At 45.1% G+C, this 23,031-nt stretch overlaps 1 protein-coding gene across 1 annotated transcript in view; it reads right to left on the bottom strand.

Moving 5' to 3' along the window:
- Positions 1 to 23,031, bottom strand: part of LRRFIP1 (LRR binding FLII interacting protein 1) — a 96,491-nt gene that overhangs the window by 66,082 nt on the left and 7,378 nt on the right. The window contains exons 3-6 of the mRNA XM_056861244.1: positions 18,715 to 18,732; positions 13,798 to 13,845; positions 12,289 to 12,333; positions 11,524 to 11,574 (exon numbers count right to left, since the gene is read on the bottom strand). Coding sequence (XP_056717222.1) covers positions 11,524 to 11,574; positions 12,289 to 12,333; positions 13,798 to 13,845; positions 18,715 to 18,732 — 162 coding nt within the window. The remainder of the gene's footprint in view (positions 1 to 11,523; positions 11,575 to 12,288; positions 12,334 to 13,797; positions 13,846 to 18,714; positions 18,733 to 23,031) is intronic.

Genomic DNA, 23,031 nt, shown 5'->3' on the forward strand with positions numbered 1-23,031 from the left:
GCCGGATTCGGAAGGAAAACTGCTGTGAAGACTGTTGGGAGAAGTAGGGAGGTGGCATAAACAAGGAACGGTTTGAAAACAAAGTAGAGAATAATTCATTTATTCCAAACCAGAGTCCTTGGACAAGAGAAGGCACTAACACAATGGCCTAAGAATGAATTTTTTCACACATATCTGGGAAAGTAAGCACCATTAAATTTAATGGGAATTATTTCTGAGTATAACATGCATAGGACTGGGCCTCATGACTAGCCCAAGGATCACAGTGAATATGAAGAGATGCTGATACAGTCTCTTTAAGAGAAATTTATTTCTTGTAGAAATTTATTTCAGTGAGGCCTGAAGTACCATTTTTTAAAAGTTCCATGTGATGAATGCAAAGATATGAAAAATTACTAGCAAAGTCAAAAAATCCCATGCAGTCCTAAAAAGACTTCCCTGGGGGTAATCCCCACCGAACAGACTTCAACAGGATTCTCAGTAGACTGCTGAGGACTGCAAGTCTCGTTCTGTTCAACCTTAAGCACGGCACTCTACGACGACACCCCTCCCCATCCAGACCTTCAAACAAACCATACGACTTGCGCCCAGTTCCAGAAGTTTACAAGATGATCAGGACCCCTGGAATTTTACCCCCGTAGCCCTTTTACTCTCAACAGTCCTGGGTAGTCCATGTTTTAGTGGAGGAAGCACTTTACTTCCTTACGACACCCTCTCCAATGCATACTTAATTAACAGATGCATTTCTGACACACAATTGAAAAATGGGAAGGAGCCAAACTCTACAGCAAAAGAATATCCATCTATCAGTTAACATAAACAAATGAAGCCAAAATCATGTGGGCTTTCATTCACTAATTAAACTAAGCACTCTTGGCACTTACCAATTTGCTTCTGAAACAGGAGTTTTGCCTGTCCTGGGCACTAAGCTGTGAGATAAAACTGAACCTGTAAGGAAATGGGTTGCCTCCACTATCTGGACACTCCTCTTTAAGTGGAAAGGCCAAACCAGAATATTGGGATGCCTCAGACACCCACACAGGCTTCCATGGAGAAAGCTAAAAGCCAGAGACCTTGCTTCAAGGACAGACGGCCCGGTTTTTCTAGCAGGCTTCTAAGCAGGACTATTCTGAAGGAGGGACTACTTCCGGTGGTTCCATTGCCCAGATTATCAACAAATTAATTACTTGAGAAGCCAAGAGAAGCACACCAGGAGAAGCCTGCCAAAATATCTTGCACCTACTTTGGCCTAGAACAGTGGTCGGCAAACCGCAGCTCGCGAGCCGCATGCGGCTCTTTGGCCCCTTGAGTGCGGCTCTGCCCCCTCACTCACCAGCATCTCATCCAGGGCGGCACCAACAGGTCTGTCTCTCTCCCCAGCGGCCCTTGGAGCCGGAAGGAAAGGGAAGAGTCCGACCGCCGATCTAGAGAGGCAAATCCAAGGCAAAACTTCCCATGCATAAATGCTCTCCTGTCCTATCCCAGATGACAAGGAAAACCCAACCGGCGTAGCTTTGCCCGTCCTTACGTCTTTGCGATAGGAAAACTTCACGAGGCGAACGTCTCCTTCCTACCGTAGAAGGGGAACCCTCCCTGGGACCGATATCCCCAGCAGCCCCGCTTGGGAGGAACCCGGACGGGCCCGTCCCCCTTCGCGCCTCCCGCCGCTGGACTGTTCCATTCCGAGTGCAGGAAGTGGGGAGGTCTCCAGTGCCGGGCCGGCGACCTCCTCGCCGACTTCTCCCGCTCCTTCGACCCGAGCGCGGTCCAGCGGAGGAAGGGCCAGCAGCGGCCTCAATAGACTCTCAGCCCAGCGGGCGGCTGGGAAGGCGACGGAGTGCCCGAGCCTCCCGGCTCTCCCACACACCCCTCGCCCCCTGCTCATCCAGCGGCCCTGCGTCCTGGGCTGGGACGCCTGGCGGTGGTGCCTGATTCGAGCTCCGGCTTGGGAAGAGGCTCGGGAGCGAGCGAGCCGAGGAACGCACACCGCGGCCGGTCCCCAGGCGCGCGTGGCCAGAGTGGCCCCCTGGACACCCCCCCCTCCCGGGGACTAAGGTGAGGCAGAACAGCGCCGCCGCCCGCCCGCGCTTTTGGGGCGCCTCTTCTCCTCCCTGGGGCGTCCTCCCCCCTGACGGCAGCTCCTGCTCACGCAGCTTTTCTTTGCACAAAACCAACCGTGGAGACACAGCCCGGCCCTGGCTTTTGCCGGGAACCGTTTTGTGAGGCGACTGTTTGCCGCTAGTTTGGTTTTTTTTAAATCTCCCTCCTCTTCCTGTGCGGAAAAGGGCACATGGGTTTGTTTTGAAGCGGCGGCGTGGCCCTGACCCCTCGTTTCCAGTGCTAGGCTCGGCAGTCTTTGGGTGCCTGAAACACCCCCCGCTTAAGTTTAAGAAATTAGGCTCTCAAAAGAAATCTCAATCGTTGTACTGTTGATATTGGCTCTGTTGTCTAATGAGTTTGCCGACCACTGGTCTAGAAGAAGAGGTCTCAAAAAGAGCCTCAAAGAAGCTTACAATCACCTTCCCCCACCCCACAACAGACACTTTGTGAGGTAAGTGGGGATGAGAGAGAGAACTGTGACTGGCCCAAGGTTCATGTGGAGGAGCGGGGAATCAAACCAGGTTCTCCAGATTAGAATAATAGAATCATGGAAGGGACCACCAGGGTCATCAAGTCCAACCCCCTGCAAAAACCCCTGCACAATGCAGGAAATTCACAACTACCTCCCCCCCACACCTAGTGACCAGAAGATGGCCAAGATGCCCTCCCTCTCATCATCTGCCTAAGGTCACAGAATCAGCATTGCTGACAGATGGCCATCTAACCTCTTCTTAAAAACCTCCAGGGAAGGAGAGCTTACCACCTCCCGAGGAAGCCTGTTCCACTGAGGAACAGCTCTAACTGTTAGGAAATTCTTCCTAATGTCTAGACGGAAACTCTTTGGATTTAATTTAAACCCGTTGGTTCTGGTCCGACCTTCTTGGGCAACAGAAAACAACTCGGCACCATCCTCAATATGACAGCCCCTCAAGTACTTGAATATGGTTATCATATCCCCTCTCAGTCTTCTCCTCTTCAGGCTAAACATACCCAGCTCCTTCAACCTTTCCTCATAGGACTTGGTCTCCAGACCCCTCACCATCTTTTTTGCCCTCCTCTGGACACGTGCCAGCTTGTCTACATCTTTTTTAAATTGTGGTGCTCAAAACTGAACACAGTACTCTAGTTGAGATCTAACCAGAGCAGAGTAAAGCGATACCATCACTTCACGTGATCTGGACTCTATACTTCTGTTGATGCAGCCCAAGACTGCATTTGCCTTTTTAGTTACCGCATCACACTGCTGACTCATGTTCAGTGTTTCGTCTGCTAAGACCCCAAGATCCTTTTCACACACACTACTGCTCAGACAAGTCTCCCCCATCCTATAATTATGCATTTGATTTTTCCTACCTAAATGCAGAACTTTACATTTATCTCTGTTGAAATGCATTTTCTTGGTTTTAGCCCACTTCTCCAGCCTGTCAAGATCATCCTGCATCTTGGCTCTGTCTTCTACTGTATTTGCTACCCCTCCCAATTTAGTATCATCTGCAAATTTAATAAGCATTCCCTCTATTCCTTCATCCAAATCATTTATAAAGATGTTGAACAACACAGGGCCCAGCACAGATCCCTGAGGAACTCCACTAGTCACTTTTCTCCAAGTGGATGAGGAACCATTAACTAGGAACCATTAATTAGAGTACCCACTCTTAACCACTACACCACGCTGGCTCTGACTTAAAAATAGTCACCGTGTATGGAATTGAATGGAAGAAAGGATAGCTTGTGACAGATGAGAAAACAAACCCTGCAGTGTAGGGCCATCTTACTTGCAGAGCCATTTTCCTGCTATTTCAGAGCCATTTCCTTGGCCTTCGCCAGGCAGAAAGGCACCAGTCCTGTGGTGGGGATCTCCAGTGAGGACTTTACCAACCGGTGTTTATTCTAGGAACAGTCATATTCTAAAATAGGTTTTTAATCTCTTCTCGGCTATGTAAATTTGTGACAACATGTAAAATGGGAATTACATTTTAAGCAGATCATTTTCCCTTTTATTTGTCACAGGCAATTTTAAAAGTGGATACGACAGATTGGAGACTGATGGGAGGCAGGGAGCCATACATCAGAGGGATTATAATTAGTTTATCAACACTATTTGCATAGGCAGATATAGCAAAGCAAGACCGACCAGCATTTTAGAAGCACAGCAAAAAACAGAACCGCCAACAGATATTTACCTACAGTCAGAAAAAAGGCAAACAGAAACTAGAAGTGAGGAATTCATTGATACTTAGATACTTTGAGAAGAAAAGGAAACACAATTTTTTTAAATAAAACTGAGGAAAAGGTAGGAAGAATGTTAGCAGCAGCTAGACTAAGGGGGGAGGGATCTAGCTTTATGTGCTATTAAAAAAAAGGATGGTTTCGTGCCAATGAATACAGAACAGATTGTACAAGGGGTGCTGAATGTTACCAAAAATTCTACCTATCAAAGAGACCAAACAGAGATAACTTAGGCAAACTTTTTAGCAAGTATACTCCCAAATTATCAAAGGAGGATATAAAATTAAAGGGCTCTCCTACTACCTGCCAAGAAATGTCATGCCCAATAAAGAAATTAAAAATAAAGTGCCTGTCCCCAACAACTTTACTCCAGAATTTCACCTATGTTTCAACAGGGAAGTGACTAATCTTTCTCTTTTGTGTGAAGGAGAAGGAAGCACGCCCACAGCAGCCCTTTGCACTAAATGGGAAAACAGCAGAACCCTTCCCTCCTCCTCCTCCTCTCCCTCCTCCTCGTGTTCATAAATGCACCTTTGCTCTGGACGAGAAAGGAGCAGACAGACTTTCTCTCGGCATCAGGGCTGCTGTTTGCTTCCTACAGGGAGAACTTGGAGGGACGGGTCTGTTTTCCTCGGCTGGGCGAGCTAAAAGCAGTGGTCTGCTTTGGGAAAACAGCAGAGGAGAGGTTTCCCCTGTGAGCACTGCAGGCCCACTCGTGAATGCCTTAAATTTTGTACAAGCTGCCATTTTGTGACTAGCTCCAAGCACCAAGTCACTCTTTTGTGGCAAGGAACTTCTCGAGCTCCTGGGGAAAAAAAGTTTTTTTTTTGCCTTCGCCTGCAAATTAACTCGGTTCAAAGCTTTGGAAAGACCTGCCCTATTTTGGTTCTCATCACCCTGTAAGTCTTTTGAATCAAGATTATAAAATCTTGACATTACTCCAAGCAAACAGACTAGAACAATTCATTGCTAAATATATCCAACCTGACCAAACAGGATTTATCCCCAAAAGCTAAGGAGCAGTAAAATACATGTAACGTATGTGGTCCATCTGGCAGGGCGGTGCGGTAAACAGCGTCAGACTAGGGCAGGGCAGTCCCCCCCCCCCAACTTCTCCAGCCTGAGGACATCTTTGGAGTTGACTCCGGAATGGCTGCTGTGGGAGGCTGAGCCAACCACAAAAACGTCGGCAACTGAGGTTATCCATAACTCTGATTGTAAGTCTGCAACATTTCAGGCAGAAACTCTGTTTAACAAGATGCCTTTTAAAATGTATACTGTTTAAAAATATGTTCTCACATACACACAAAAAACAAGTATAACATACTGAGTTAGCTAAAAAAAAACACTAATCTGGCAGTATCTGGCTTCAGTTTGTAGGCACTTATGTGAAAGGAAAAGGGGGGAAATGATCCGTTATACAGAACACTTCACATGAAGTCACGGTCTGTGTTATACCATAAACATGAAAAGTTCAAAAAGCCTCCCTTGGTCCACTTTTTGTAAAAACGCCTGGTGTGGGGCATCCACTGTGCTTACAGGCACCATATTGGAGAACCCTGGATCTGGGAGACCCAGGTTCGAATCCTCACTGCGTTATGGAAGCTGGGGCTGGGTGACCTTGGGTCAATCACACAGTCTAGCCTACCTCACAAAGTTGTTGTGAGAATAAAATGGAGGAGAAGAGAATGACATAAGCCACTTTCGGTCCCCACCAGGGAGAATGAGAGTATAAATGATTTTTTTTTTTTTAAAGTGTAACAAAGAAGAGAACACTAGCATTTCTTCTTCTTCTTTAGATGCAAAAAGCCTTGACAGGGTGGAGAAAAATGTCTATTTTAGTGACTAAAGGCTTTGTTAGCATCTTTGTATTTGGTAATAGCTTTGTTGATACCCTTTGTTCACTGGATTGAAACAAATTCTACATGTTCTTGGACAAGTATTTTTATTCCTCAAAAAGTTTGAACTTTCAAGAGGTACAAGACAAGGCTGTTCTCTCTCAGCACTTCTCTTCAATGTCGCTCTAGAACTATTGGCAATTTATATTAGCCGGCTGGACTGCATTCATGACTCCTTGACGTCCATCAAATCAGTCTCTGACTCAGGTGCCTCCCCTCAGTGATTTGCACAGTTGGCTATCTGTCCATTACTCTAAAACAAATTGCTACAGAAAAATGACATGGCCCTATTACTGCTTGGTCTCTAATCTGCCCTTTCTTGGTAAGGTGATTGTGAAAGAACAACTTCAGGTTGTCCCGGATGACTTATCTGTTCTAGACACTTCAATCTGGTTTCAGGCCATCCTGAGACAGAGGCTGTGCTCGTGGCTTCAGCCGAGGGGCCTCCACTTTAGTGTAGACAAGGACCATATGCCTCTTTGTGGCTCCTACTGGATGTATCACCAGCCTTTGGATAGGGTGCCCCTGTACCATCGTACTGAAACATTTGGAGGTAAACGTAGGTATCAGCAAATGCACTTTGAATTGGTTTAAATTGTTCCTTACAGATGGGACTCCGGCTGCTGCTGGAGACAGTTTATCATGTAGGGGCTCTTAACTCCCAGTCCTATCCTGGAGACCAAGAAGCCCTATGAGGAAAGGCAGAGGGACTTGGGAATGTTCAGTCTGGGAAAAAGGAGGTTGAGGGGGGACATGATGGCTCTCTTGAAGTATTCGAAAGGCTGTCACTTAGAGGAGGGCAAGGAGCTGTTCCTGTTGGCAGCAGAGGATCATAGGACTCGCAATAATGGGTACAAATTACAGGTGGAAAGGTATCGGCTGGACATTAGGAATAATTTTTTTACAGTAAGAGCAGTTCAGCAGTGGAATTGATTGCCCAGGGAGGTGGAGAGCTCCTCCTCTCTGGCAGTCTTCAAGCAATGGCTGGATTGGCTTGTTCAGCTTGGAAAGAAGGCGGTTAAGGAGAGGCATGATAGAGGTCTATAAAATTATGCATAGTATGGAGAGAGTGGACAGGGAGAAGCTTTTCTTCTTCTTTCATAATACTAGAATGAGGGGTCATCTACTGACACTGGAGCGTGAGAGATTCAAAACAGAGAAAAGGAAGTTTTTTTCACACAACGCATAGTTCAGTTGTGGAACTCCCTGCCCCAGGTTGTGGTGATGGCTGCCAACTTGGAAGGCTTTAAGAGAGGAGTGGACATGTTCATGGAGGAGAGGGCTATTCATGGCTACGAGTCATGATGCATACCTATTCTCTCCAGGATCAGAGGAGCAGGCCTATTCTCTTAGGTGCTGTGGAACACAGGCAGGATAAATGCTGCTGCAGTCGTCTTGTTTGGGGGCTTCCTAGAGGCACCTGGTTGGCAACTGTGTGAACAGACTGTTGGACTTAAGTGGCCTGGGTCTGATCCAGCAGGGCTTTCCTTATGTTCTTACGTTATGTTCTTATGGACGAACACTTGTCAGAGATGCTCTAGGCCAGGGGTCTCAAAACTGCGGCTCCAGAGCCGCATGCGGCTCTTTGGCCCGTTGAGTGCGGCTCTCCGAACTTGGTTCAGAGCCCCTGCTCTTGCGCCCGCTTGCGCCAGCAGCCAGGCTGCGGAGCTGGCGCGCCTGAGAGAGAGAGGGTGAGCGGGCGCACTGTCTCTCCCCCCCACCCGTCGTGGAGAATGGCCGGGTCCCCCTTTCCCTTGCCCTCAATGGTTGGGAGGCTAAAGCCACCCGTCCCCTCTAGCCGCGCGATTGCTGGGCGGCTCAGCGGTTCCTGGCCCCCCCCCCGCCTATCAGCTGTTGGGCGGGGCGGGCTTCCTTTGGTAGACCTGGCCTCCGGCTGAGTCCCATTGGGAGGCCATGTCTACCCACTGGCTTTCTTGGCGGTAGACCTGGGCTCCGAGGAGGGGGAAAAGTCCCCCTTCAGAGGCCAGGTCTACCAATTGGCTTCTATGGGCCTCTGGAGGCCAGGTCTACTGCCAAGAAAGCCAATGGGTGGACCTGGCCTCCCAATGGGACTCAGCCGGAGGCAAGGTCTACCAATAGGCTTTTATGGCTGTAGACCAGGCCTCCAGATGAGCACTCTGGACGGGGAGGGGGAAATGGCAGGGAGTTACAATTTAATTTTTATCAATAAATAAGATCACTATTAAGTATGATATCAAGTTTTATTCAGTGTACCTATAGTTTAATTAAAACTGAAAACTTTAATTAAAGTTTATTAAGTTAATAAACAGTGTACCTACCTATATAGTTTAAGTTGAAGAAATTTGGCTCTCAAAAGAAATCTCAATCGTTGTACTGTTGATATTTGGCTCTTTTGACTAATGAGTTTGCCGACCCCTGCTCTAGGCTGATCCTGCATTGAGCAGGGGAGTTGGACTAGATGGCCTGTATGGCCCCTTCCAACTCTATGATTCCCCCCCCCCATGCCACTCAATCTATATGTAAAGCTATTTGTGGTCTTGGTGTAGATTGTCATCAATATGTGACCCACAGCTCTATCTTTCTCTATTCAATCTGCCTGATGATGTGGTCGAGGTCTTAGACCTCTGCCTGCCTGCTGTGGTTAAGTGGCTAAAAGCAAACAAGTTGAAGCTGAAGCATGGCCAGATGGAGGCAGAGCTGGTTTGGGAAGGCTGAGGTCTTGACCAGACATTTTATGGGGTCCAACTGGCCCTTGTTGAGACAGTTAAGAGCTTAAGAGTTATATTGGAAGCAGCATTATTACTCGAGAAGCAAGCTATTGCAGATGCAAAAAATGCTTTCTTTCGTCTCCATTTAGCCCATAAGATGGCTCCCTACCAGAGCCCATCTAGCCGTGCGGATCCAATACCATGGTGACCTGGGGAGGGGGGTAGACTACTGTAACTAGTCAGGCTACTGGCTGAGAAAATATCAGGAAAACAGTCAATTTCACCCACTGAACAGTACCAAGCTGGCCTAGAGCAACAACGCTCTTAAAGGCACAGTGCAGCAAATTCATTTGACTTAAAAGACAGTCAACTGGAGAAAAAACTTCCTCAACCTGGCCCAAGGTCACCCAGCAGGCTGCATGTGGAGGAGTGGTGGGGAATCGAACCCGGTTCACCAGATCAGAGTCCACCGCTCTTGACCACTACACCATGCTACACCACGAAAAGGCAACCCCGTCACTGTGACCTTCATGATCCTTTACAGTGAGTAAAAGATCAGGTTTTTACAATAGGTAAAGGATCAGGTTTTTGGAATGAATACTTCAAACACCAGACTCATCTAATACAGTTAAAACTTATACAAACTGGATAATTTTGTTAAAGAAAACAAAAACTCAGCTGGTCTGTGTCAAGTATCCTTTTACAAAGTAAGAGGTCTAGGCTAAAATGGGAAAGTAACAGCGCATTCCTGAGAGGAATGCCTGCGCTGGGCTTAGGAGGCAACCCAGCGGAGCTGCCTCCTAAGGAGGTCTGCATGGTGCAAAAAAAAAAAAAAAAATGCAAAAAACTGTCGTAACTCACCCAAAAAAGTGGGGGCGTTCCTGAGCCAAAATGGCTCAGGAAGCCGACTAACGTCAGCCCCGTCCCCTGGCCTGTGCCGTTATGCCCCCGTTATGCCTCCTGGGGCGCCTCCCAGCTCGCCACCGCAGCCTTTGCCAGAGGTCGGCGGGAGGCTGCGTTGGTGTCCGGGCCCAGCGCTGCCGCGTCGTCGTCCAGGGACCAGCGTCCGGGCCTGCACACTGGCGCTGGGGCTACTCACGCCGGAGTGCACCTTCCAGGCTCCGGCGTTGTGGGCCCCTGCACCGGCGGAGGCGTTTGTCGGCCTCCAAAGCCGGCGCGGCTCAGGAATGGGCTTTAAATACTCTCCATGAGTTTCCCAAAGCATTTAATATTAATTAAAAGCAGTTTTCTGTTTATAACATTATTCTGATAATACTGGATCAATTATACTTTACATGAGGTTTATTAATTATAAAAAACAAAGAAAAGCTGATTGAACGAGCAGTATTTGACATATGGAAACAACAACCAATGCTATAAATTGCAAAATATGGGGTATTTCAATATCCCCAAAGAATGACATCTTTTGTTAACACAATTCTACATGAAACAGTGGCTTAATTAATTAATTTAAAATATTTCTATCTTGCCTTCTCTCCTCAGACTCAAAGCAGTAAACAATGTAACAACCAGGTCGCAATGACACAAGTTACAACTGCACAATTAACTAAACTAGCACAAAAATTAAAATACAGAAGCTACAGATTTAAAAGCACTGGAATTTAAAAACACACAAATAAAACGAGCACAGCCATATCTGCTGAGACAATTTAACCTCCACCAAATGCTTTCCGGAATAAGGCCGCCTTACGTGCCTTCCTAAATATAGGAAGTGAAGGTGCTACAGCTGCCAACAGGCCTGAAGAAAAAATCCCAGTCTCTTTAACAGAGGCTTAATGTGTGGAAATAAGAAGCTGGAATAACATCCTATTCAGCCTCTATGGAACGGGAAGGACATTTCTTCTCCAGGCAGTTGGGAACCCTGTCAGGCGTCCTCTGCCCAGCCACTGCAGAGGGCCTGGACCCTCCCGGGCAGAAGAGGCCTGCGATCTCGCTGTAGCCCTATAGACAGTCCTAGTGGAGGGCCCCTTAAGGAGCAGGCTCTCTGCAGGACGCAAATGGCACAGGGGAGAAGGCAGGGAGGAGGTTCAGTCCGCTAACTATGAGGTCCCGAGGCTGGGCAGGGCTCTAAAGGCAAGAACCAGCACATTAAACTGGGCTGGGAAACAGACGGGAGGCCAGTGCAGTTCATATAGCACGGAGTGGTCTGTTCCGAACACCTGACCCCAGAGAGGAGCCCGGCGTTCTGTTCCGAATGGAGTCTCCAATACTTCTTCAAAGGCAGCCTCACACAGAGCACATTATAATAATCCACTCTAGAAGGAAAGTTAGCATAGATCAGTGTAGCCGGGTTGGCAGAATCTAGATAAGGGCTTCACTTACAAGCTACAGGTAACTGAAAGAAGACACTTCCAGTAACAGTATCAAATATCCCAAGAACACTGGTTTTAATGCATAGTTCTCACTAATAAAAACCTTACAATCTAAAACATGCAATCCTGCAAAGCAATTTGAGGAAGAATCAAATTTCAAACTACCTTGCGGGAGGGAAGCAAAACAAACAAACAAAACACACACACACACACAAAAAAACCCATCCCCAAGTGGAGGGGTCAATCCAGGTAATGGTAGAAATGGTTACTAACCCTTAGGCTTCCACGACTACCCACTGACATACGATCATCTTCATCTGAAACCTACAAAGAAGAAAGCAAAGAGGACACTGGAGACTTAAAAAGACAGGCAAACTTCTTATTGTGAGTCAGTACATCACAGGAAATCCAGGGAGAATTTTTAAAAGATGAAATATAAAGGAAGCCTGCAACTGCCCCACAAATTACTGCTAAATACTTCATGTACATTGCAGGAAAAAAACCCTCACAAAAATCAGGAACAATATGTTCAAAAGTAAAACATATAATTTACTGCCGTATCCGCATCTCACTTTCTGTTACATTTTACAATAGTGTGACCCACTCAGGGCGCGCCGGTTGCTGGACACCCCCACCCCGCCTCCCTCGCACAAATTTCCCCACCCTTGACCATCATTCATCACTTTGTGTACGCAAAAAACGAGAGTGTTTACTTGTAATTTCTTCATTGAAACCAGGGTTTGAAGCTGGCTATAAATGGTAGGTTAGAAAACTGTTATTAATGCAAACTGTGGTTAAGATCAGTGCACGGTTAAGTGCAAATGGATGGAGGGTGGAGGGAATCTTTGCAAGAGAACTGAAGAAGCCAAGGTTCCCACCAGGGCCTCCTCTTGATTCCTTAACTCGGCACAAAATAATGCAGGATTTTACTTTTGATAAATTTGTTGAGGCTCCCCAGATTCCCTCTGAAAAAATAATTTAATTAATTTTTTAATTAATTATTTTAAGTTTTAAGTACAATGTATAAACAATACTAACCGAAGTACATCTTCTGGGTTTACGGTTGTAACGCTCAGTATCTTCCTACCATGGAGGAGGGGAAGATAAAATGTTGTCAGTAAGTTAACACTATCTTGTAACTTTAAAAGTAACAGTTAGTGCTGAGAAACTATATTTGGATTTACCAAAACTGCACTTTATGATGAAGAAAGGTATTTAAAGGTTAATAAGGCCAGTCCGCAGTAGATATTGAACAATCTCTCAACTTCATGATTATCCCTGCTCCAGAAATCTTGGGTGCATAGGAGATCCTACGATGTTTGTTATTCCCTTCCCAAACTCAGGTACATTCTTCTATGTTGTGCTACTGTCAGGGAAGGAATTCTACACGCCCGCTTTAAAGCACTATAATTTCAGGAACTAGGAAGTGCGTTTCAGTACTACTGATCCCCAAGAATAAAGGGGCACATCTCTGCCATCTATACGGGTAACAGAGACAAGCATAGTTTATATGGTCTGCGCTGCTACCTCCCCATAGGAATGGGGAAAGGAATAAGGGTGTCTGGGGGAAAGGACCACAAAAAGCCAGGAAGCAGTCCAGAGGCCCGGCTGGAGCGCTCTGGAGTTAAATCACACACTTTTTTTTTTTATTTAGAACATTTCTGCCCCACAAGGCTGTCTCTACTACAATAACAGGCCCAAAGAATTCCTCACATCTCACTTCTTCCTTTTTCATACTTATATGACAACGGTTCCACTTCTGGCTGATGGCCAGCACATCTAGCATTGCGTCTGGCAACAACAGGGGACTGGCCGCGAAAGAGGCTGGTAGTAAAGCAAGGGCACCTGGCAGGCGAATCGTAGAGGCAGGGCTCTAGGGAACGGGCAGAACACCGGGGAGGAACGAGTCTCGGCAGATGCCCCCCCCCCCCGCCCTGTGCCAGAATGAACCTCTCTGCCGCAGCTGCCGGTGGCCCCGAGGCTGCAGGACAGAAGGGAAACGACAGCTGGGGCCACGGTCAGAAGGGCCCCGTCCACAAAAGAACAGCCTCGGGGCCCAACTATGCACAAATGTTAACCATCAAAACTATTTTACCCGTCACCCCCGCCCCACGTCAGCGGGAGGCAATCCTCAGAAAGGGAGATTTCAATACAACAAATAAATATAATAAGTATAGTAAGTATATAGACAAAGTGTTTAGAGGTCTGAGAGACAAGAGAACTAAACACGTATGAAGTGACTTTCTTAGCTAGGAATATTGTATCTTCTGAGAGTACCTTATAAGTACCAGATTACGATCTGGGAGACCCAGCTTCAAACCCCCCCCCTCCATCACAGAAGCTTGTTGGGTGACCTTGGGTCAGCAACTTACACTCCACCTAGCCTACCTCACAGGGTGGCTGTGAGGATAAGAGAGGTGAACGATGTAAATCACTTTGGGTCTCCAATGGGGAGAAAGGCTGGGTATAAAGGAAGCACATAAAGAAGTAAATAAATAAGAACAAATTCCCCAAGCCTTTTAAATAGTATTTTTAGACAAAGCCTACCATCCATTGCTCGATGTCACCAAACTTTGCATCCAGACCACAATATTTCTACAGACAGAAGAAGGAAAAGGAAGGAAGTCAAGGTGAGAAGTACAGAAGCACAACTTTCAAGGCATGCCCACACACACAGCAGCTCCCCACCTCCAATTCAGAAAATGTTTTGCTTCGAATGGTACATGGCCGTACGAAGCCTCTGCTACAAACTCCACCTGATTCAGGCATAGCACAGATGCGCCAAGAAGTGACGTCTGGTCTCCCAAAGCTGAATCTAATCTGGAAATTGTATCAGGACATCCTGGGTCTACTGGCATATTAATACTCACTTGCCTTCCAGCCAAGGTAGAAGAGAAGACAAAGAGCGGAATACAGCCAGAGCAGCTTGAGCTCCCTGCCCTCCTGGCTCTCGCTAATCTCCTCTGCATTGTTCTAATTTTAGTCTATGTGCCGCCAAAGCAAGCGTGACCAGCTTTAACATAAATGCTGTAAGTAACTAAGCAAGCATGACTAGACCTATTAAGAAATATTTCAGTTCACGGTAGTGGTCAATATATAGATATATCTGGCAACTAAGTGACAGGTAAAATCATTAGAATCTTCTCTATCAGATTAGGCGTGCCTTTTTGAAAAAGTTTGGTACGGAATGTTTTATTCAACATCAAGGAACCAAAAAGCATCATGAGCCGAATGGTTAGAGTGCGGACAGCATCGTCTCCTTCATGGTCTACAGGTGATTTTAAAAGGACAAACATCCCCCCCCCCCCATGAACTTATGATAACCATCAGAGTCAAACATTTGAGAACCTCCTTGCGGGGGGCCCGTCTTATCACACAGCTGCCCAGTCTGAAAAAAGACATCTTATTGTTCTTGATAGGCTGACTGACGCTTCCATCTTCATTTGCTACTACAGCATTCCCCCCCCCGTCATTAACTTCCCTCCCCCCCACCTGTCTTTAACATCCTGTCTAGCCAAAGACACCCACAATCTGCAATATCCATGGTGTCCAGCATGAGAGATTCTGGCAATTCCTCTGTGAAAGGCTGCACCATACTATGGGAGTGTGCCTGCATGCCTTGCATGTCAAAGAATGCCTGCAGGATCTGCTCACCATGTTATTGGTGACCAATGGTAGACACTGTTTTTCTTATGGGGTTTCAATTACTACTGAATTTACTGGAGGACGTGTAAACAGAAAAGAGCAGTCCCTCCTCTCAGGTCTTACCTGTTGCTTCAATGTTATGGATCAGAGGTGAGTGTAAAACCATAGACCCACGGAGATATCCTGCCTATAAGGGCAAGCTACTGGCCCCAATTATTCAGAATGCAAAACAGTAAAGACTAGATCAGAAGCTTTGGGGACTGAACAGATTACTTCCATGTCTAACAATAGCAATTTAGCTATTTCTAGTTGTTATTCACTATAGAGACAAAAATCTTCACTCAGAGTAACAGGATGATACTATTTGACTGTGACAGCTTCTCAACAACTCAATGGTGTTGTCGAAGGCTTTCACGGTCAGAGTTCATTGGTTCTTGTAGGTTATCCGGGCTGTGTAACCGTGGTCTTGGAATTTTCTTTCCTGACGTTTCGCCAGCAACTGTGGCAGGCATCTTCAGAGTAGTAACACTGAAGGACAGTGTCTCTCAGTGTCAAGGGTGTAGAAAGAGTAATATATAGTCAGAAAGGGGTTGGGTTTGAGCTGAGTATTGTCCTGCAAAAGTATTGTCCTGTAAGTATCAAGATAATGTGCTAATGAGGGTATGGTATGTTAATATGGAACCATTGTATCCTGAAGTGATCTGTTAATGTGTGTAATCCAAAACTAATCTGTATGGCTATTGTTGAATGTTGTCTTTGTCTGGAGGTTTTTCAGGGCAGGAAGAATGAATAAGGCTTGGCTTCCTGCCCTGAAAAACCTCCAGACAAAGACAACATTCAACAATAGCCATACAGATTAGTTTTGGATTACACACATTAACAGATCACTTCAGGATACAATGGTTCCATATTAACATACCATACCCTCATTAGCACATTATCTTGATACTTACAGGACAATACTTTTGCAGGACAATACTCAGCTCAAACCCAACCCCTTTCTGACTATATATTACTCTTTCTACACCCTTGACACTGAGAGACACTGTCCTTCAGTGTTACTACTCTGAAGATGCCTGCCACAGTTGCTGGCGAAACGTCAGGAAAGAAAATTCCAAGACCACGGTTACACAGCCCGGATAACCTACAAGAACCAATGAACTCAATGGTGGTTTGCAGTCCAACTATTGTCACATTTGCAACAGTATGGAGAACCAACACCAGTGGAAAAGAAGCCCAAGCAATAAGCGTCGGTGACAGAAAGAGCTAAATCCACCCCCTTTTCATATCTGCCAATCCCCACTGTCCACTGGAGCAACAGCCAATCACGGCCATCAGAACCTTTCAAAGGGAAAGGGATAGGAAAAGAGCCCTTCGACAGACATATGGAGCCAGGGAGGAGGAGGGAACTTCCTTCAGCTGGCTCAGCATCTTCCTCTGCCTCCCATCGCTTCAGGGGGAAGCGGGCTTTTTGGTGTGGTGGCACATGCTGGCATACGGTTCTCACGTGTAATCTTTCACAGTTCTTGAGCTCCAGAACAGGCCAAGGTCTGCAGGTAAGGTAACCTGCAGAACTTTTAAACTCCTGAGCAGGGTGTTCTCTCCATTCTGACAAAATATATTCTATAAAGCAATTGTATCTTCCACATTTTTCTCAATGGACTTCCGATCAAGATGACATCTGGTGCACCAGAGCGTCAAGTGTTGTGCCACTCCTTCCTATTTATGCTGTGACTTTGACTTATTTTGTATCTTATTAAAAACCTTGATAGACTTAGTATTTCCTTTTTTCCTGCTTTTGCTTTGTTTCTTCTCGTTCGTTCTTTCTTTCCCCCCTTCCTTTTCCATTTTCTTTTGCTCTTTTCTAAATTGCAAATACTGAAATGTTACACTGGGAGCGGGTACTCTTGTCTTGGCCTCTTTCTAAATAATTGTTTTAAGTGACCATCTTATTAATTATTAACTATTTAATTATTAGTTCACGATTCATATGGTTTAAATGGGGAGGAAAAGCCAGCAGGCTCCTCTCGCTGTAAACAAGTCAGACTCTTTGACACGCCCTCCGCTCCTGCCCTCCCAGTCTGCCCCGCCACCTCTCTGCCAAACCTGTCTGTTTTATTACAGCCTGACTCTCCCCAGCCCCACCAGCGGATCCCAGTTCTGTGCATAAGGCCCACAAACTATTTTTAGAGGACAAAGATACTCTCAGACCCTGTAATTTTCAACTTTCAGCCTCACAAACCTTTTTAATTGCTGAAACCTTACAGAAGATCTATGATAAACTAGATGATTTGGCCAGTAAAATTTCTGATCTCAGCTCCTGTCATAGTAAATTGCATTCACCAGCACAAATGGTGCCCGATGCAGCCTGTTCAAAGAACAGAAAAGAGGCACCCCCCCTCCACTTAATAAAGGCCGGTAATCTCTCTTATTCTGAATCTTAGACAGGCAGCCCCTCATTATCCACCCTTGCTTGGGGCACCTCCCAAGATGGGATCACTGTTGGGTGGGGGCAAAGAACACCTGACCTGTCTTTTGGGCATGCAATATCATACAGTTAATCTTAGGTCACATGGATGAGACAATCTTCAAATTTTTAAAAGATGTTCTGATTTGGGGGGGGGGAGGGAAGCAGGCAGAGGAGTGATATCCTGAACACCATCCAATACATCCCTGTGACAACTGTGAAAACACTGCAGTGATTGTGCATGCACTGCTGGGAGGGGATTTCAGTGTTTTTCCAGGTACTGATCACAGCACAACAGAAACATGCAGCGCTCATTTGATCTGAAACCAGGTGAGACAGACAATACATTGCAGGCAGCGGCAGCTCCGCAGTACCCTCCACAAGTTGTTGCCTGTACAATTGCCTAAAATGAAAGCAAGACAGGAAAGCGCACACAGCAAGCCCTGAATTCCAGGGACATTTGCTCACTCTACTATTCTGTTGTTTTCAAGATGCATCACTAGTGACTGGGTCATCTAGTGAAAACATGCAAAAAATGACATGGAAGCAAAAGACCTGACTTTCAGAATCCTCTGTGATTTTTAATGTACGAATTAGAAGAATGGTAGCAGAATTATCAGTTAAGACATTTCAGGATATTGTCTTCATTGCACTATACACTCCAGGGAGTACCTTCCCACACCTTCCAAGTTGTTGGAAATATTTAATCTACACACTTTACTAGTTGGCTAAGACAGGAGATTACAAAACAGACCTGTAACTGGTGCGAATGACACTACGATAACATTATGTCAGACCGTGGCCACATCTTCCTCCTCTTCTTCTTTGGTCTGACCTCACCCCACCCCAAAAGTCAGAGCAACTAATGCTCCTTCCTTCCTTCCTTTTTTGCTTCCCCAGGGCCTTGGACTAAGAATGCCTCCAGGTGGAGGTTCTAAGATTCTCAGGCACGCTCTGACACCCCAAATCACACAGAGACCTTTACTCATCCCTCTGCTGATCCCTGCAAATCTCAACAGTGGTGCAGGACGTGGCATTAAAAAGAGTGACTGTTATGGACAAATCCTTAGCTGAATATTTGCTTCTCCCTTGAGGGATGGTTCTCTTCCTTTCTGGTTTTGCATTAGTACTAAACCAGGGGAGAATGCTTTCTAAAAATAAGCAGATCAAGCATACTCTTAGTTTGTGTTAAGATAACAGTATTTTAATGGATTAGAAAGAACTGAGAGTGCCTTAAAGATTTCTAAGTATTTCCAAGTATCATCAAGCAGATTTGTCACGTTACCAAGATGCCCAAAGCAAAAGGGGAAAAAAGCATGCATGCAATCACACAAAAGCTTAGAATACCCTACCTTTTGAACTTGATAGATCTACGCAGTGATAGGGAAGAAAAGAGAAACAGATAAGGTGTAAACAAGAAATCAAAAGATTACTGCACTTTAAGGCAAATTATATTTATCAAATATGCCATTTGTGTGCTTGATAAAAAGTTTACAGATCAACTTTCCAGGCTGGCATAAAAGGTGAAGGAAAACTGCATTGGACCAGGCCGTTATTTGGAAGGAGATTAGTGCAGAGGAATTTGCAGAGGAGGCCCTTTCTCATACTAAGGCCCAAGCTACAGGCCAGCTCCTCTTCTACTCTTTCAGGATGATAATACCAGATGGGTAGCTGTGATTAGCCCCTGCAGCAGCAACAAACAAACAACAGGATTCTCTGGATTCTTTGGGTACAGGCATACTTGTTTAAACTGGGATAGGACTTCCAATCAGCAAAAGGTTGTTTGGCACATCTCATGGTTCAAGTGAAAAGGAGAACACAGCCACCCTTCAACTTAACAGTACTGTCACATTCTAAAAACAAATATTTATTTAGTATGTTTTTCTCCCATCCTTCCTTCATGGAGCTCACATTGGTATACATCTGTTTTCCCTCTACAGATGTGAAGGCCCGGAAAAAAATGAGAAAAAATAGGTTCAAAACTGTGTTGTCGTGCCTCCCCCCCCCCCCCCGATTTTCCTCCCAAGGCCTTAAAAAAGGCCAATAGAAAGCCTTGAAATTTTGGGGAGTACCGAAAAAAAACAACTCCTATGAAATATTTTCTTTTTAAAAATGAGTGCAATGCTTTTAAAAAGGTGACATCCTATTATACACATATACAGCTCCTAAATCCAAGATGCATTTTGCACCTAGAACAGGATTGCCAACTTCCAGGTGGGGCCTGGAGCTCTTTCACAACTGATCTCCAGGGCTCCAGAGACCCCTAAATTTCCCTGGAGGAAAACGGCCTGCTTTGGAGGGTGGTGGACTCTACGGCATCGTGCCACGCTGATGCATACTACGCCGTTGAAGCAGAAAAATTAGTTTAGTTTTGATAGGACAGTAAGTATTGCCTATATTTCAATTTCTCCCCAAAATTTCCATTGGGGCGAACAGGGGGTGAAAGGTTTTTTCCTCCGTGGAGTCAAGATTTATGGAAATTTTACATCTCTACTTCCGTCCTCCATTTCATCCAATGACCACCCTGTGAAGCAGGTGATTCCCAAGTTCATCCCACAACTCACATGGTAGAGTCGGACCTGGGTCTCCGGGATCCTAGCCCACCACTATCCCACACTGGCTCTCTAAATCAATTCATTTACTACATTTATAGCCTGCCTTTCTTGCTGAGACTCAAGGCAGATTGCAGTGTAAAATGACACAACCAAATAACACAAATACATGGCCAAAAACAACACCACAGGGTTGAGTACAGAAAATACCAACGATATAAAGAAAGAAATTACACGCGATATGTCAAACAATGTAAAAAGAAACAAAAGTAGAAAACACAGTAAAAGCAAAATACATACAAATAAGCACAGGAACAGACGATGACCCTGTTCCTTTTATAAAAGCGCCCTTGTGAACAATCCCACTGTACCCCAGTCCTACCTGAACAATTCTGTTTTACTTTAAAATTTTATAAATACATTTTTTCTTTCCATTCTTGGAGTACACTGACGTGAGAGGGGAAGAAAGCGTCTGCTGCTGGGCTTTCAAGTGTTCCAGATGCTGGGCATATAGTGTGTTCCTGTCATCTTCACAACAACCTTGTAAAGTAAGCGAGCATTGTTGTGCCCCTCTGCACAGAAAGGGTGGCCTTGCCCTAAGGTCTCCTTGTGAGTCTACTGGCACAGGTGAGATTGAACCCGAGGCCCTTTTCTTTTCAATATCTGTCTCCTAGCCGGTATGTCAGACCAGTAACTATTATGTTATTTTCTATTATATCAAACTTGGACTTTGAATTCATCGATAGCGCAACAAAATGCAGGTTGTACAGCCTTTGCCAGCATGGTGTAGTGGTTAGAGTGTCAGGCGAGGATCTAGGAGACCCCGGCTTGAATCCCCACTCTGACATGTAAACTTGTTGGGTGACCTTGGGCCAGTAACACACTCTTAGCCAAACCTACCTCACAGGGTTGTTGCGAGGGTAATATGGAGAGGAGAATGAGATAAGCTGTTTTGGGTCCTCACTGGGGAGAAAGGCAGGGTATAAATGAACTAAATAACTAATTAAAACTAAAGTAATTGTGAACTACATGATATGGTGGATGCTTTATGAGTTATGCCTTCTTTGAACCAACATAAAAGTATTTACTCTGCACCGTGTGTTTAACAATGTTACTGAAATTCACTGCTGATCTCCAGCACAGAACACCCAACCGTTTGAGCTCACATTAAAAGAAAAGGGTGTGCAACGGAAAGCATCGGAGCCAGGTGATTTCACTTCCTGCTTATCCGAACTAAAGGCATTTTGCTAGTCCAAGTTGCTCCTCTAGTTGCAGAATAATTATATCCACAACAGACCATTGATACCGTTGTATAAAACATAACATTTAACTATATTCATCCAGCTGCATGACCACACTTCAAACCTGATGTTGATCAGGAGGGCAACAAAGATGGTGAGGGGTCTGGAGACCAAGGTGGTTAAGATAAGGTGTGGCATTAAGATTTTTACAATACTATCTATAGCATTAGATAATTATAACCGCTGTGTACACTATAGACTAAGGGTCCCAACCTTTTCGAGACTGTAGGAACCTTTGGAATTCTGACACAGAATGGTGGGCACAGCTACAAAATGGCTGGAGGTGGAGCTAACCTCCAGACCCCTCACCATCTTTGTTGCCCTCCTCTGGACACGTTCCAGCTTGTCTACAACTTTCTTAAATTGTGGTGCCCAAAACTGAACAGAGTACTCTAGGTAAGGTCTAACTAGAGCAGAGTAAAGTGATACCATCACTTCACGTGATCTGGACACTATACTTCTGTTGATACAGCCTAAAAATCGCATTTGCCTTTTTAGTTACCACATCACACTGCTGACTCATGTTCAGTGTATGGTCTACTAAGCCCCTAGATCCTTTTCACATGTACACTGGCCCAATACAAGTCTCCCCCATCCTATAATTATACATTTTATTTTTCCTACCTAAATGTAGAACTTTACATTAATCTCTGTTGAAATTTATTTTGTTAGTTTTAGCCCAGTTTTCCAGCCTGTCAAGATCATCCTGTATCCTGGCTCTGTCTTCTAATGTATTTGCTACCCCTCCCAATTTAGTATCATCTGCAAATTTAATAATCATCCCCTCTATTCCTTCATCCAAATCATTTATAAAGATGTTGATCAACACAGGACCCAGGACAGATCCCTGAGGCACTCCACTTGTCACTCCTGTCCAAGAGATGAGGAACCATTAACAAGCACTCTTTGGGTACGATCTGTCAACCAATTACAGATCCACCTAACAGTAATAGGATCTAACCAAATTTTACCAACTTGTCAACAAGAATATCATGTAGAGCCTTATCAAAAGCCTTACTGAAATCAAGATAAACTATGACCACAGCATTCTCCTGATACAACAAGTTAGTAACTCTCTCTCAAAAAAAGGAGAAAAAGTAAATTGTAGTGAGCAAAAAAGGGAGAAGTGTTAGAGAGGTGCCCATTAAAGGTTTAGGTACATCTATTAAAGGTTCAGCACATCTACCCAACCAAATCATTCTTATATTACATCTAAAAGCATTTCATAGCCACACTCATGGCGTTATTGTCTATGGGTTGTTCTAATGCCATTCAGGAACTCCTGTTTCAGAGGACCTGCATCAGCAGGAGGATTAAAATGCCATCGGGGCCTTCTGGCTGAGTCTATAAATCTGATTCAAAGAGAAGCATTAGCTTTAGAGAAAATGCCTTTCCACAAGTCATCTTTAATTTGTATTTGAGAACAAAATCTTAAAAGAGCATTCTTTGCAAATACTGACTGTTGATTAAATGCAACACACGAAGTAATGGGAAATGCAATTTTGTCCACTTATAATCTACCTACAGGTCCGTGCACATGCCCTACAGATTGCTCCTCCAGCCCAAACAATCATGCAGGTAATGATTTTTAATTGAGCAGGGAGGCAGCCTGAAAAAGTAATAATAGTTCTCCAACTACAACAAAAAGAACCATTCCACTTTGAGGCAGAAACACTGCTTACCCCACAGTTCAATGCAAACAATTTCAGTCAGGAAGATGTGGTGTTTAGATACATTGAAAAGGGAAGCTGTGGTTTCAGAGAGATTGTGAGGAATTTATTTGAGTAGAGACAGGAAAGTGCAGCCATGTCCACAT

Source organism: Euleptes europaea, chromosome 15 (genome assembly GCF_029931775.1).
Source record: "Euleptes europaea isolate rEulEur1 chromosome 15, rEulEur1.hap1, whole genome shotgun sequence".
Classification (NCBI taxonomy): Eukaryota; Metazoa; Chordata; class Lepidosauria; order Squamata; family Sphaerodactylidae; genus Euleptes; species Euleptes europaea.